Source organism: Notolepis coatsorum, assembly GCF_963971535.1.
Source record: "Notolepis coatsorum genome assembly, chromosome: 1".
Classification (NCBI taxonomy): domain Eukaryota; kingdom Metazoa; phylum Chordata; class Actinopteri; order Aulopiformes; family Paralepididae; genus Notolepis; species Notolepis coatsorum.
Genome location: NC_140165.1, coordinates 300,039,582 through 300,053,862, shown reverse-complemented (window position 1 = coordinate 300,053,862; position 14,281 = coordinate 300,039,582). Strand labels below are relative to the sequence as shown.

The 14,281-nt window shown below is 44.3% G+C and overlaps 1 protein-coding gene across 1 annotated transcript in view; it reads left to right on the top strand.

Annotated features, from left to right (window-relative positions):
• The window catches only part of nectin3a (nectin cell adhesion molecule 3a), a gene marked incomplete at its 3' end in the record, with an annotated part of 71,037 nt that extends 60,072 nt beyond the window's left edge, over window positions 1-10,965 (top strand). The window contains exons 4-6 of the mRNA XM_084310672.1: window positions 4,706-4,823; window positions 5,601-5,752; window positions 10,319-10,965. Coding sequence (XP_084166798.1) covers window positions 4,706-4,823; window positions 5,601-5,752; window positions 10,319-10,965 — 917 coding nt within the window. The remainder of the gene's footprint in view (window positions 1-4,705; window positions 4,824-5,600; window positions 5,753-10,318) is intronic.
• Window positions 10,966-14,281: the final 3,316 nt, after the last annotated feature.

The window sequence follows — 14,281 nt, the reverse complement described above, 5'->3', positions numbered from 1 at the left end:
GACGGGCGTACCAGGGAACAGCTTCCCCTCATGTTGTGACTAGTGTGACGGGCGTACCAGGGAACGGCTTCCCCTCATGGTGTGACTAGTGTGACGGACGTACCAGGGAACGGCTTCCCCTCATGTTGTGACTAGTGTGACAGGTGTACCAGGGAACGGCTTCCCCTCATGTTGTGACTAGTGTGACAGGTGTACCAGGGAACGGCTTCCCCTCATGTTGTGACTAGTGTGACAGGTGTACCAGGGAACGGCTTCCCCTCATGTTGTGACTAGTGTGACGGGCGTACCAGGGAACGGCTTCCCCTCATGTTTAGGGATGGGTACCGAATCCGGTACTTTTAAGGGTATCGACCGAATCACGTGGGTACTACAGAGTACCGATTCACGTGAGATCCACCAGTGCCAAGTTTAGTTAAAAAAAAATAAAGTCTAATACAAGTGTGCCGCACGTTCACGTAAACGTTCCGTGCACAATACACTCTTACCTAGGATTTGACTTGATTCAACAACAACAAAGCAGGTTGTACCAGGCAATGGCAAGCCGATGGCAATGGCAAGCCGAAAACGGTCGCAAGTGTGGTTACACTTTACAAAGCTAGATGCAGACAACGACACTGAGGCATCGACATCTTCAGGTATATTTATTTAAATATATAGATGTGTACCTTTTAGTTCAGCAGAATAGTTCATTGCTGCTAGAGTGGTTTGTTTAATTCTTTTATACTTGTTATTTTGTAAAACATAATTTTTTATTTAAAGATATGTGTGTTTATATATATATATTAACAAATTGTTCTAAATTAATGATAATACGTCATTTGAAGTTTGGACACATTTTATACAACTGAGGTAGGTAGATACAATTTGACTAAAGTACCGTGACTAGTGTGACGGGCGTACCAGGGAACAGCTTCCCCTCATGTTGCCCACACAGGCCACAGCGTGTCTTATCTTCATCAACCCATGTTGATCGCTTGGATTTATGAATGCTCTGCTCTCTTATCTTTCACCTAAAACAGGGCCATTTAAGGAGCATCTTAAATGTCGTAATCGTCGATGCATACTTCCTTTGGCGAGCTGAACCAGGGGTTAATATCCGCTCGCTGACTGCGTGAGTGCTGGCTAATGAAGGTATTTTATGAAATATTGATCAGGCCTCAGCAGCAACAACCCGGCGCAGGAGGGTGCCCCGGTGGGGGGGTTGGAGATGCAGAAAGCAGGTTAATACAGGAAGAAAGAGGCTTTAGAGCTCGGTATGTTGTGTCAAACGCCTATGTCGGGGGGGAAAAGGAGCCGACATTTCGACGTTGACCCGCATGGATAAAGGTCAACAGACGCAGCGATCAGAGGCTTAATCGGGTGCAATAATGTGTTCCTCTTCTGGTTCTCCAGAGAAATCAAAAGGAGAACTTGGATCTCTGAGTCACTGTTTGCTACGGGTTATTACAGAGGCGTCGCTTGGGGTTCAGACTCACTCTCTGCTTCCTTGTTTGCCCCTTAGCAGCAGAGTTTATTATAGGCTGCTACTATTCAAGATTCAAGAGTTTTATTTCTCACATACTAGGGATGGGTACCTTTCACATTTGAACCGATACGGTACCGGTACCTGTGAATCGATACCGGTACCCAACGGTACCGACGTGTTTCGGTTTGGTACCTCAAAAGTACCGAATTCGGTACCCATCCCTAACATACATACATACACGAGACATGCAGTGAAATGTAGGTGGCCATGCCATACTTGATTGTGCAAAATACAAATAATAAAATGGAATAGATAATCAAATAAAATAGAGTAGACATGATAACAAAAGTTATAAGAATAAAATGCAATGCTAAGCTTAAGAATAAAGGCAATGAGTAATATATACAATAATATACAAATATATATATAGTGCTTATAATGCCTGTTTTGTTCCTTTATGGAAGAGCTCGTTTGTCTTCGTGGTGCTAGGGGTCACATTGACTCAAGTGCACTGTGTTTCTTTACCTGTTTGAAATTAATTTACCTCTCCAGTTGATAGACTATCCTTGATCCATGCACGGTGATGTTTTAAATTAAGATTTCCCTCTTGTGCACTGCAGAAAAATAACCATAACGTGTAATTACTGTAATGTAAGAGGGTATTGTACTCACTCCCGTGTGTTGTGTGTGTGTGTGTGTGTGTGTGTGTGTGTGTGTGTGTGTGTGTGTGTGTGTGTGTGTGTGTGTGTGTGTGTGTGTGTGTGTGTGTGTGTGTGTGTGTGTGTGTGTGTGTGTGTGTGTGTGTGTGTGTGTGTGTGTGTGTGTGTGTGTGTGTGTGTGTGTGTGTGTGTGTGTGTGTGTGTGCGTGCGCCCCTCCATAACTGTGATAGCTTGTGCATTTCTTATCCGATTTGGTTCAGACTTGATGGAGAGGTTGACAGTCAGCCAAGGATCTGCACTATTGACATTTTTGTGAAACTGGTCCAAGAGGGCGGTCATTGGTGTATATATATTATAGCACTAAGGATCATTCAAGATGGAGGTCATTGAAGGCGGCTGGGTGGCGTAGCGGAGATTGCGCTCGTCACCAATGCAAGGGACTCTGTTCTCGAATCCCGGTGTCAGCATTGCCTGCGGCTTGGGCCAGTCGTCATACTATCTCAATTGACAGAGGTAGCGGGTGGAAGTCGATGGGTGGGGATTGGACGTTGTGGACGGCGACTCCTACAGGTCGGTTGGGTGACGCCTGCACAGCAGAGACGGGAAGTATCGGGGGCAGTGTTACTCCTCGCCACTGAGAGTCTGCGCTGTCTGGTGAAAAGATGCGACAGGCTGCCTCCTCGTGTACCGGAGGGGACACGTGATGCAAGGCTTCTATCCTCACTACAACCGACCAGTGGGGGGCATAGTCTAGCAACGTTCAAGACAGGGGAGGGGAGAATTGGCAATACGAAATTGGGATGGGAGAAAAATAGAAAATAAGGAGAAAAAGTGGATACAAAAATTAAAGATGGAGGTCATTGGTGTATATATATTATAGCACTGAGGATCTAGATGGAGGTCATTGGTGTATATATATTATAGCACTAAGGATCTAGATGGAGGTCATTGGTGTATATATTATAGCACTAAGGATCAAGATGGAGGTCATTGGTGTATATATTATAGCACTAAGGATCAAGATGGATGGAGGTCATTGGTGTATATATATATTATAGCACTAAGGATCAAGATAGAGGTCATTGGTGTATATATATATATTATAGCACTAAGGATCAAGATGGAGGTCATTGGTGTATATATATATTATAGCACTAAGGATCAAGATGGAGGTCATTGGTGTATATACAGTATATTATAGCACTAAGGCTCAAGATGGATGTAGGTCATTGGTGTATAGCACTAAAGGCTCAAACGCACTGAAAGCGGCTGACATGCACGTTTTGAAGTACTATTTGGCTGAAGCGCCAAATGAGGATCCAGCGACCAAATCAAGGCTCTTTGAAGAGATTACTGTTTGTTTGTGTATCCTTCTGTTAATGAGACAAGACTTAAAGGCTGCAGTAATCACTGATCTGTTATCTAGGCAATGCCAGTATAATCATTCAGGAATGGAAATTTTCTTCAGTAAGTTTTCCCAAACTTGTAATGACTGCCATATTCCAAGTAGTTAAAAAAGCATTCCTCAAATTACAGCAAGCAGGCCTATTAGACCAGGCATGTAAGAAAGGCTGTAGTTTTTATAATTTTGCCCATTGCATAGTAGGCTGGAAATCTTGCAGTTAAGACAATTAAAAGGCTAAAATCTACAGTCACGTTGTATTACACAGATGAAATGAAGATTTTAACGTTCACTAACTCAGAATTATGGATGCACATTTTGAAAGTATTTTCCAAATTAACTTACACTCCTGTTAATAATCGATGATCATTAGGGCATGAACCTGTCATAAAACGTCAAATTTGCGAGTGACCTAACCTAAAAGCTGGATTCTCCCCCCAAATCACAGCATGGTCCGCGTTTCACTGGTACGGATGGTCATATTAAAGCAGAATTACAGAGCTGCAAGGTACATGCGTGACAGATGTTTTCATCATGTATTTCTAATATGTCGTTATCATTAGGGATGGGCATTTGAAGGCATATCAATATTCAAATAGTCTATTAAAAATGTTAGGTTAATCGGTTTAACCAAACTACACCAATAAGAAGAAAGTGTGCAGCGCACTCATAATATAGCATGAAATCTATACGATCTTTATAATCACTAGACAAATGAGCAAATCATAATTTGCGACTGTTTTCCATGTATTGGTCAAAGGAAACGAGGCAACTGTGGTGGAACCGGAGGGGTCAATGATGTGCGTGGTAACATTTTCATAGTTGATACAAATGTATTGCTAAAACATGGCTAATCAATTACAATTTAGGTTAGGAGTTCAGTAGAACACTTTATTTTTGACAAAAACATTTTTAATGTACATACATTCAGAAAAAAAACGTGAGCTGCTTGTTTTTCCCGGCTCCTCAACCGTAGTAGATTTGTAGATCTCCGTAGTAGATCTCTTCTATTGAACATAGAAAAGAGAGAGAAAACTGTCAGTAGGTTGAATGAGTGCAGTTGACACAAACAAAAACCCTCGGCCATAATGGAAGACCTAGGTCATTTAGAATGGTGGAGTATTGGAATAACCATCTCCATCCCTACTTATCATCATCACAATCCTTGTTGTTTTCAGTCGCTCCGGTGGTGTCTGTTGTTGGGAATGACCAGAGCTGGTACGTTGGGCAGGACAACGTGAAGCTGGACTGCAGCGCCAAGGCCAACCCTGCTGCCCACCACTTCAACTGGATCAGGTCAGTACAATACAATACAATACAACACAGTACAATACACCATCACTTCACCTGGATCAGGTCAGTACAATACAGTACAATACGATACGGTGGTGCAGTACAATACACACACAGACCTTTTCACACCATCACACCATCACTGTACAATACAACGGGGCGACAGTGGCTCGGTCGTCTGGTTACCGGAAGGTTCCTGGTTCGATTCCCACTCCACTCCTCCTGGGCAGCACTTAACCCCTAATTGCTCCCGATGAGCAGGTTGGCACCTTGCATGGTCGCCTCAAAAATTGTAAAGCGCTTTGGATAAAAGCTGTTATATAAATGCATCATTTACCATTTACAATACACACACACAGATATTTTCACAACATCACTTCACATGGATCAGGTCTGTACAGTACAACACACACACACACTCCTGGTTAACATGTTATACTGCTGACCCACATGTGAGATACAGACCCATTGACCAAAATCAATCACTCAATTTAACATTTTAGATTTAATCATTTGTTTTATTGTAGATGAAGAGATACGAGTGGAGAGTGAAACACATGAGCAGACTGCATATAATTGTATGTTATTTCATTGTGTTAAATTCTGCTAGATTAAATGATGGAATTATTCTTGATTTCGCTGGGATGTCCCACTTTGAAAATCCTTCTTCTACAATTGTGCGTAGTCCATGAAAAAAAATTTAATAATGAAAGAACAGTGAAAGAACATGCTTTGTGAAAGTCGTTCTGCGCGTTACAATGGTTTATTGTTTGTGTACAGGATGGACGGCCCGATGCCTGATGGTGTGAATATAGCAAACAGCAGCTTTGCCTTCACTCGCCCCTTGGAGCGCAACGACTCTGGAGTGTACAGGTGCGAGGCGATGAACGATGTCGGTCTGCGCAGTCAAGACGTCCACCTTTGGATACAAGGTGAGGGATGCATCATCTTGTGTGGCCCTTCTAGTGCTCAACCATTCATCAAAATGTTATTCATTAGTGGTGGGGGAGGGGGGGGGGGGGTTGATGCAAGATATATTACGGTATTGTGCGTGCCGATACGATATTGATACACTGATGTTTAAATAAAGCTTATTTTTTTAGCTTGTCAATCCAATTCCGCTGCAATACAAATGATGAGCGTGAGGTGAACAAACTGAAAACGTTATCTTATTAGATAAAAAAAAATATATATGTATTTCAATTTGCAGTTGAAAATAGGTAATGTATCGCAATGTATTGCAACATTGCGATATTACAATACTCTAGTATTCTTATAAATAATATTGCAACATGGGGCCTTTGGCGATTCCCACGCCTATTATTAATTCCTTCTGATAATGTGGATCATATCGCAATGTCAATATCAGTCCAAATAAGTTTCATCTTTCAAAATCTTTCAGCCGCAGAGACCCTTCATATATTTTTGCTTCTCATCCTTAGTAATATTGTAAACCCCCCCCAAAGAACGTCCCCATCCTAAAGTAAAGAGCGAGAATTCAACCTTGCGATATATTCATTGTGTCTGGTCTGGTCTGTGAGCCCAGTCAGAGAACACTCCCGAGCGGCGCTAAACCCTCCGTAGGAGATGTCCCAGCCCGGCTCCACTTTCACACATTCCAGGACACCGGAGGAGCAAAGACCGCAGATGCAAAGTAACACTATTACTACCACGGGTTCCACTGTTGTGGCTTTGGCAACATTGAGATTCCTCAGATCAGGGAAGAGCGGGTGCTTCGCTCCTGCTGGTTATACTGTGAGCACACTCAGCGAAATATGCACCATTGTAGCCTTTTATGTTTGTTTTCCCGGAGGGTCAGGTTTCAGGGTTGGACACCGCGAATTGGGTATGACTGATACAGAAGCATTATTCTCATAAAATGGGATTCTTTTTTTTTTCTTTTTTTTTTTACCAATACATTATGCTGTCAGAGCAGTTAACAATACAAATACACTACCCGGTATATCATATGACAATAATACAACATAAGACAAATGGTTTAGTTTAAAATCAACACCACATTTCTCTATAGAATGAATGTGTCTCCTTCTACCGAGTGGCCAGACAGAAGTTCCATCAGTTTACTGGTATTTTTATGACCTCTCCAAAAACAACTACACAAACACACACACACACACACACACACACACACACACACACACACACAGCAGCCCGATCTTGTCTCCTCTTACTATATGCGTTTGTTTTTCTGCGTGAGTCCATTATTCCTACGATAGACACGGCCACGAGAACCCTGCATCCCTTTTCCCTTTTGATCTGTATCCAAACATAATGACTGTTTTTAGACACACACACACACACACACACACACACACACACACACACACACACACACACACACACACACTACTTCCCGGTCTCCACCACACAGTTTCTCACCGGTGAGAGCTGGAGGCGCCCCAAAGAAAAGGCTTGTCATTCTCCCATTTGTCTTTATTTCTTTATTTCAGATCCCCCATTAGTCACTGCCTCAGCAGCGACGATTCTTCCTGGGGTCTGGATACAAACATATAAAAATAAAACGAGAATAATCAATAAAACAACATAAAATAAAACAAATATAGAACAATAAACCAATCAAAATCAGACATACAAACAAATATAGAACAATAACAAATATACAAACGTATAGAACAAATCAAATATCAATAAAATAACAAATATCAATAAAACAACAAACGGAAATTGTAGAACCCAGCTCAGGGAGTCCTGTTCAGGGAGTGAGTCCTGCTCAGGGAGTCCTGTTCAGGGAGTGAGTCCTGCTCAGGGAGTGAGTCCTGCTCAGGGAGTCCTGCTCAGGGAGTGAGTCCTGCTCAGGGAGTGAGTCCTGCTCAGGGAGTGAGTCCTGCTCAGGGAGTCCTACTCCGCACTAAAGCACAGTCGACATCCTGTCCGGGCAATTATCAGGGCGAGGGACTTGGGGAGCATGCTGCCTCCAGCTCCCCCACCCCTGTGGAGATGTAGCCTCCACAACAACTGCTTCCCCTCCCCCCTCTGTGGTGGAGCTGCCTCGTACACCCCAAGTTGTCTGCATGCCCTTGTGGGGTTGTCTGTGCCCTTGTGGGGGGCTGGGGAGGCTGAGGGACCTGGCTTGTGATTGGGAGGCTGAGGGACCTGGCTTGTGATTGGGGGGCTGAGGAGGTTGAGGGACCTGGCTTGTGATTGGGGGGCTGGGGAGGCTGAGGGACCTGGCTTGTGATTGGGGGGCTGGGGGAGGCTGAGGGACCTGGCTTGTGATTGGGGGGCTGGGGAGGTTGAGGGACCTGGCTTGTGATTGGGGGGCTGGGGGAGGCTGAAGGTGACTAAGGAGGTGATGGCCAATGTATTTGTTCACTGACCTTATGCTGTCATCCCTCTGTCCCCCCTCCCTTCACCCTTTTACATCCCTCAGGGGGGATACTTTGTAATTGCAATTAGTTAGATCACCACTCAGTTCCTCAGTCAGGTAAATTGCGGGGGTGGGGGTCATTAATAGCCAGGCCGGGATTCCGGTGTGTTTGATTATCAGCGGTAGAACCCTAAAACTCTAATGTTACGTGTCCCGCCAGCCTCCATTAGTCTAGCCATGCAGCCTTGTAGTTGGGCCTTTGATGTGGCTCTAAAGAGCTGATGTCAGGGTGCTTTCTGTCCCAGAGACCCGGGGTCAATACGGAGACACTTATCCTGACCTTGAGCTTTGCACAGCCGTCTGCTCCGGCTCTCGGTGCCACCAGAGTCACCGGCGGCCGAAGGACCAATCAGACACAGGAACCTCACATCGATCACAGTGTTCCATCTTCTCACATGACTTCCCCACAGCACTGTGAAAGAGAGAGGGGGAGAATGACTCTCTCTCTTCCGTCTGTGTCTGTCTCTTTCTCTCGCTCGCTCTCTCTCTCCCTCTCTCTCCCTCTCTCTCTCCTATCTGTCTATCTCTGTCTCTCTCTCTCATATCTCTCTTCCTCTCTCTATCTCTCTCTCTCTTCTGTCTGTCTGTCTCTCAAATTCAAAATAAGCTTTATTGGCATGACATATCAAAGTACCTATTGCCAAAGCAAGTCCAACATACAAACAATAACATATATAAGCAATCAACCATAACATTACCAATAACAATAAAACAATCAGAATCCTATTAGATTACAAAATATTAATTCAATCGGGTAATCATTTTTACAGATGTAGCCACCCAGAAACATTTATTCCAGAGCTTGTTCTCTTATTGTATGACAACAATCAACATATTGTGCAGCCAGCTAATACTGCACACTGACCTTTCTCCCCACATAGATACAACAGTGTTGGAGGATCGGGGAGATGGATAAACTCAGGATCAATTTAATTTATTTTATCAAAGAAAACCTCTCTTAGATCCTTATATCTCTCACTGTCTCAACATCTCCCTGATGACAATCGTCTCGCTCTCCTATCCGTCTGTCTCTCTCTGTCTCTGTATTCTCTTCTGTCTGTCTCTCATATCTGTCTCTGTCTCTATTTCTCTCTCTCTTCTGTCAGTCTCTCATATCTGTCTTTATTTCTCTCTCTCTCTTCTGTCTGTCTCCTATCTGTCTCTATTTATCTCTTTCTCTTCTGTCTGTCTTTCTCCTATTTGTGTGTGTGTGTGTGTGTGTGTGTGTGTGTGTGTGTGTGTGTGTGTGTGTGTGTGTGTCTTTTTTCTGTCTCCTCTTCTTTCTTTCTGTCTCTCTCTCTCTTCTGCCTGTCTCTCTTTAAGCTTTTAATTTGTATTCGTGTGCAAGTCGCAACAGCACAACACAGGCTTGTTAAGACTCCAGAATCAACAGGACACACACAGTGGCCTCTGGCACTTTACCTTCCATCGTACCTTTTGTCTTTCGATGAGTTGAAATCCTTATTTTATGTGAACGATTTTTGGCATTCATTTCCCAGAACCGGTTATTGTGTGATATTCAGGAGATTAGAAGTCAAATGTTTCTCAAGTATAAAGTAAATTAGTCTGTTGATATATGGTATAAACAAAAATTACGAACTTACTGTCTCGTGAAGAATAGTTATAGTACAGAAACGTATATTAAGTATAATTTCAACAAGAGACAAATATCCCTATGTGCACAGATTCGGTCAGGGACATTACCGCTAGCCCTAGAGACCGGCAGATTCACTGCCACCCCAGAGGATGACTTTGTTCCGTGTGTGAGTTAGGTGAAATTGAGGAAAGATTTGAGAGAAAGAGGTACATTTTTTGTTTTACTGTCCTTACTGTCCTGTCTATAAGGACATAAGGGAAGTACTTTTTAGTAAAATGTCCTCCATTTATGTTGATTTTCTTAAGCCGGATCAATATGAAAAACTCGAGTTGTGCTTCAGGAAGGGAACTTTTCCTTCTAGCAGATTTTATTTGCCAAGCTTGAAAGAGAAGGCAGAATACTTTGTTTAAGACCGAGCTGTAATCTGTATTTATGTCGTCTGTAGTCGGGTAATGAAATGTAATGTTTATGCTCCTTGTCTACCCTCTCTAGACCCTCCCCCCACCACCGCTGCGCCCACCACCACGGCCCCGCCCTACAAGGAGACCCTGGGCACCAGCGCGGGTACGGAGCAGCGCAGAGCCCTGTTCACCTCCCCGACCCTGGCCTCGCTGCCCGAGAGCAGCCTGGGCACCATCGTGGGCGGGGCGGTGGGCGGCGTCCTGTTCCTGGTCCTCCTGCTGATCCTGGGCGGCGCCTGCTTCATGCGCCAGCGCAGGACCTTCCGCGGGGACTACTACACCAAGCAGTACCTGGGGCCCTCCGACATGCAGAAGGAGTCCCAGCTGGACGTCATCCAGCCCCACGAGCTGCAGGAGGTCTACGCGAACGACTCCGGCAAGGGCAGCCAGGAGCTGAAGCCCAAGTCCGGGGGCGGGGACATCATCTACCCGGACTACCCCACCGACCGCAAGGACGACTGGGCCGAGAGGAGTGACCGAGGAGACCGGGGCCCCAACTACCCCGAGCACTACAACAACACCCATAACATGCACCCCTGCGGGCCGCCCATGCACAGTCCCGCGGTGAACAACGGCTCCCCCTATCTCCCGGAGGACTCCTATGACAACGGCACGGACAGCGACTACGTGTCTCACATGGACGGGTCTGTGATCTCGCGCAGGGAGTGGTACGTCTGAGGCGCCGTGCGGGAAAAAGGGACCTTGACCAGTAAATGACTGGGAATAATTTAAACGGCTGTCGGATATAAATAGCATTTGAAAAGAAAAAAGAAAAAAGAAAAAAAAGAATCTGTAAAAGGACAAAACTAGACGAGGAGAAATGTTCCAGGCTCGGGTTTTTACTGTGAACTCTCGAAGGTTTTCGTTCATCCGTGATTGTAACCACTTACCTTAAGGACTTGTATGTGGTATTGTGTTACAATACTGTAGCGTCTGAAACAAGCTACGAGCAAAGCTGGAATAGCCTCATCGTTTTCTCTGCGTTAACAACGACGCTTCATTCTACCATGAAGTTTCATCGGATGTGAAAGAGTTTTTTAGTTTTTTTTCGTCTGCTTGTATCATGTGTGAGTAAACACCTGTCTTAGCCTCGTCATGGGTCCGGCTCTCAGGCCCTTGTTAGAGAAGTATTTATATCACTTTCTGAGCTCTGGGACTCACACCTTGCATAAAAACCTTATGGCATTTTGAAAATGGACTCTTAGTTGCTTATGGTAACGGTGTGCAAATGGCCTTTTGCAAAAGGTTTATTTTTTATCATGGTTACAAAGAGATCCATCCAAAAGAAAATCACACTACATACATTTTATTTTTATTAAAATGTATTATAGCTGAAAGGGAAGTTGAACCCAATCATATGATGAAAAGGGAGAACAAGATTTTTGTTACATACCACCTTGGGAATTGTTTTGTTAACATGAATTCAGCGTGTAAAGGCTGTGCTACCCTGGCAGACAGGAGTGTACCCCGACAGGAAGCATCACGCGCCCGACAACACATAACTCTTCAGTTCGCCAGCAAAAAGTGTAATCCTTTCACTCGTTTGTGCATTAAGAGAATGCACATCGCTGTCTGCTAAAAAGAGGGATAAATGCCATATTTTGGCTTATTAACCCCCCCTCCCCTCCCATCGCGAGACATTTTGTTTACATAAGCCTCTTTCGCATATGAACTCTGGACGACGTGCTGAGAATGGAGTGCGGGCGTTGCCTGGAGTTGCCCTTTAGCACACAGCGTGGGATTCTCCACGGCAGACGTGTTCTCACATAATGGAAATACTGCGCTGGGTTTAGGCGAGGGGTCCTGAACGACTCTAGGTAGAGCGAGGGCTTGACACAGAAAGGACACCTCCTCCGCCTGTGTGCAGAGGGTCATAATTTAAGATATTTATTTAACTGGCATGTAAACCCGACATTGTTGCAAATGAGGGCTACTTCAACTTTTTTGGAGTTAAAATAAAGGTTTGAAATTAAATGAAATAAGGGTGTCAAATAAGCAACCAACGGTGTTCCATATGGTGCAAATGTATGCAGTGAATCTGTGTATAAATAGTTTACAATTAATCCAACCTCATAAACTGTTCATTTAAAAGCAGTAAATGTTTTTGGATGGCGAGCAAACAGCGCTTCATATCTCCTCCTCAGTCAGACGGCGGAGCAAACTGGCCAGCATATCATCTTGACTTGATATTTAAAAATTCCAATATCAAATTATTGAGTAAAAGCTGACCTGCTTTACAAATTATGACGACTTTGGAGTGGTCATTAATTCTGTAATGGTTTCATACAGGCTAAAACACTGAGAAGCAGCAAATGTACGACCTTACTCAGTCTGAGTCACTTTTTGAAACTTATGGAAAAGGAGAACCGTACAACATGGTTGTGTAAGGAACATGGTTAGTCTACGTTTAATTAACACGCTCGCTGTGGGAATTCTGCAAACAATGACCTGCTTGTATTCTCACATGGGCTCAGTCGGTCAATATGCGGACCATGGGATTCAGGGTGCTGGGAGGGTGAACTCCATACGGAATAATTTCAACGTTTGTGTTCGCACACACACAGCCCCTCCGATTAATGTGACGTTAAGGTCAGGAGTCCAGTGCACGTGCAAAAGGGGCTATGCTGTTGCAACGTCATAGCATCAAACAGTGAAGAGAGCAATGAAGACTGCTATATAGCAAAGCATGCAATGATTCTGCTCGCTGTTTGCTTGATTCCTCTAAGGACAGAGGAATAGACTCAGTTCGTTGTCTGGCTGAATAGGAAACACGAGCTAGCTGATCAACACACATTCGGTTGAGTTATTACCTCCGCCAAGGAGGTTATGTAATCGCCCCGTCTGTAAGTGAGTACCGTGGTGAAGGTATCTCAAAAAGTAATGGCTAGATTGCCATGAAACTTGCTGTGCACATTCATGACACCAAGAGGACACCTATTGATTCTGTTGACCCCATCAGGCCAAACTCTCCTGGCGCATTACTCGTGTAATAACAAAATCTGTTATATTCATCATGACCCCCTAGAGGGATAAATCTGTTGATTTTGGTGATGCTATGATCTTTCCACCCGATGGATTCACAGCCCGGTCTATTGAGACCGGCAATATCAGCAACTCTTGTTTCTGTCATCTACCCAGTAAAAGGTTGCATGCAAAAGTGATGGCAAAAATGGGTAGATTGTTAGGTCTCTTGGCAGAGGTCTGCACTCTACTACTGAGTGCATTCATCCAGTTCCATTTGAGATGTGTTTACCCAACTAGCATATTGGCAGTGGAGTGAAGGGAAGGGGCAAACCCTCCTTTATTGTGAAATAAATTATATGTAAGCCTCATAATTAAATAATTTGACAGTAATTTGGAGGGTTGTGCCCTGCACTGCAAGTTGCCGGATGGTAGTACATCAGCCGTGTCGACACTAAGAGGCATTTGTAGGGCATGTGTGAGTTTGTTTCTATTCTATACCGTTTGGACCCTGTGGCTTTCATCTGTCACTAACGAGGTCTGCATTAATTCATTATCTCATAGTCGTCGTTTATATTTTCTTCAAAGTGATATTTCACTGTGGTATAACATTGTCGTTTTTTTATGTAATATACCAATGTGACTGTCGCAAATGGCCACCTCTGACATCACATGCCCCCCTAAACCAGCGGTTCTCAAAGTGGGGCCAGGGGCCCTGGAGGGATCCCCGGTGAAATGAGGAATAGCTTAATCGACCTACGCTCACAAGAAGGCAACGCCATGAGAGGAGAATGTACGAATGGCCATTTCAGTCCCAGGTCTCGTCCTCTCCATAGTTATTAACCTGCACTATAGACGATTCTGCAATCTTCATATCTAATATCGGGGGTTCCTGGGTGTTACCACAGCGGTTCCTCGGCCTGATGCACCTCTGCCTGAACGGGTGTGTCTCTGCACCACCGCCTCTCAGGCTCTTGTCCTCGTTCACTGCAATTGGCAAATTTACTTAAATTGAAAAAGTGACCCCTGAACA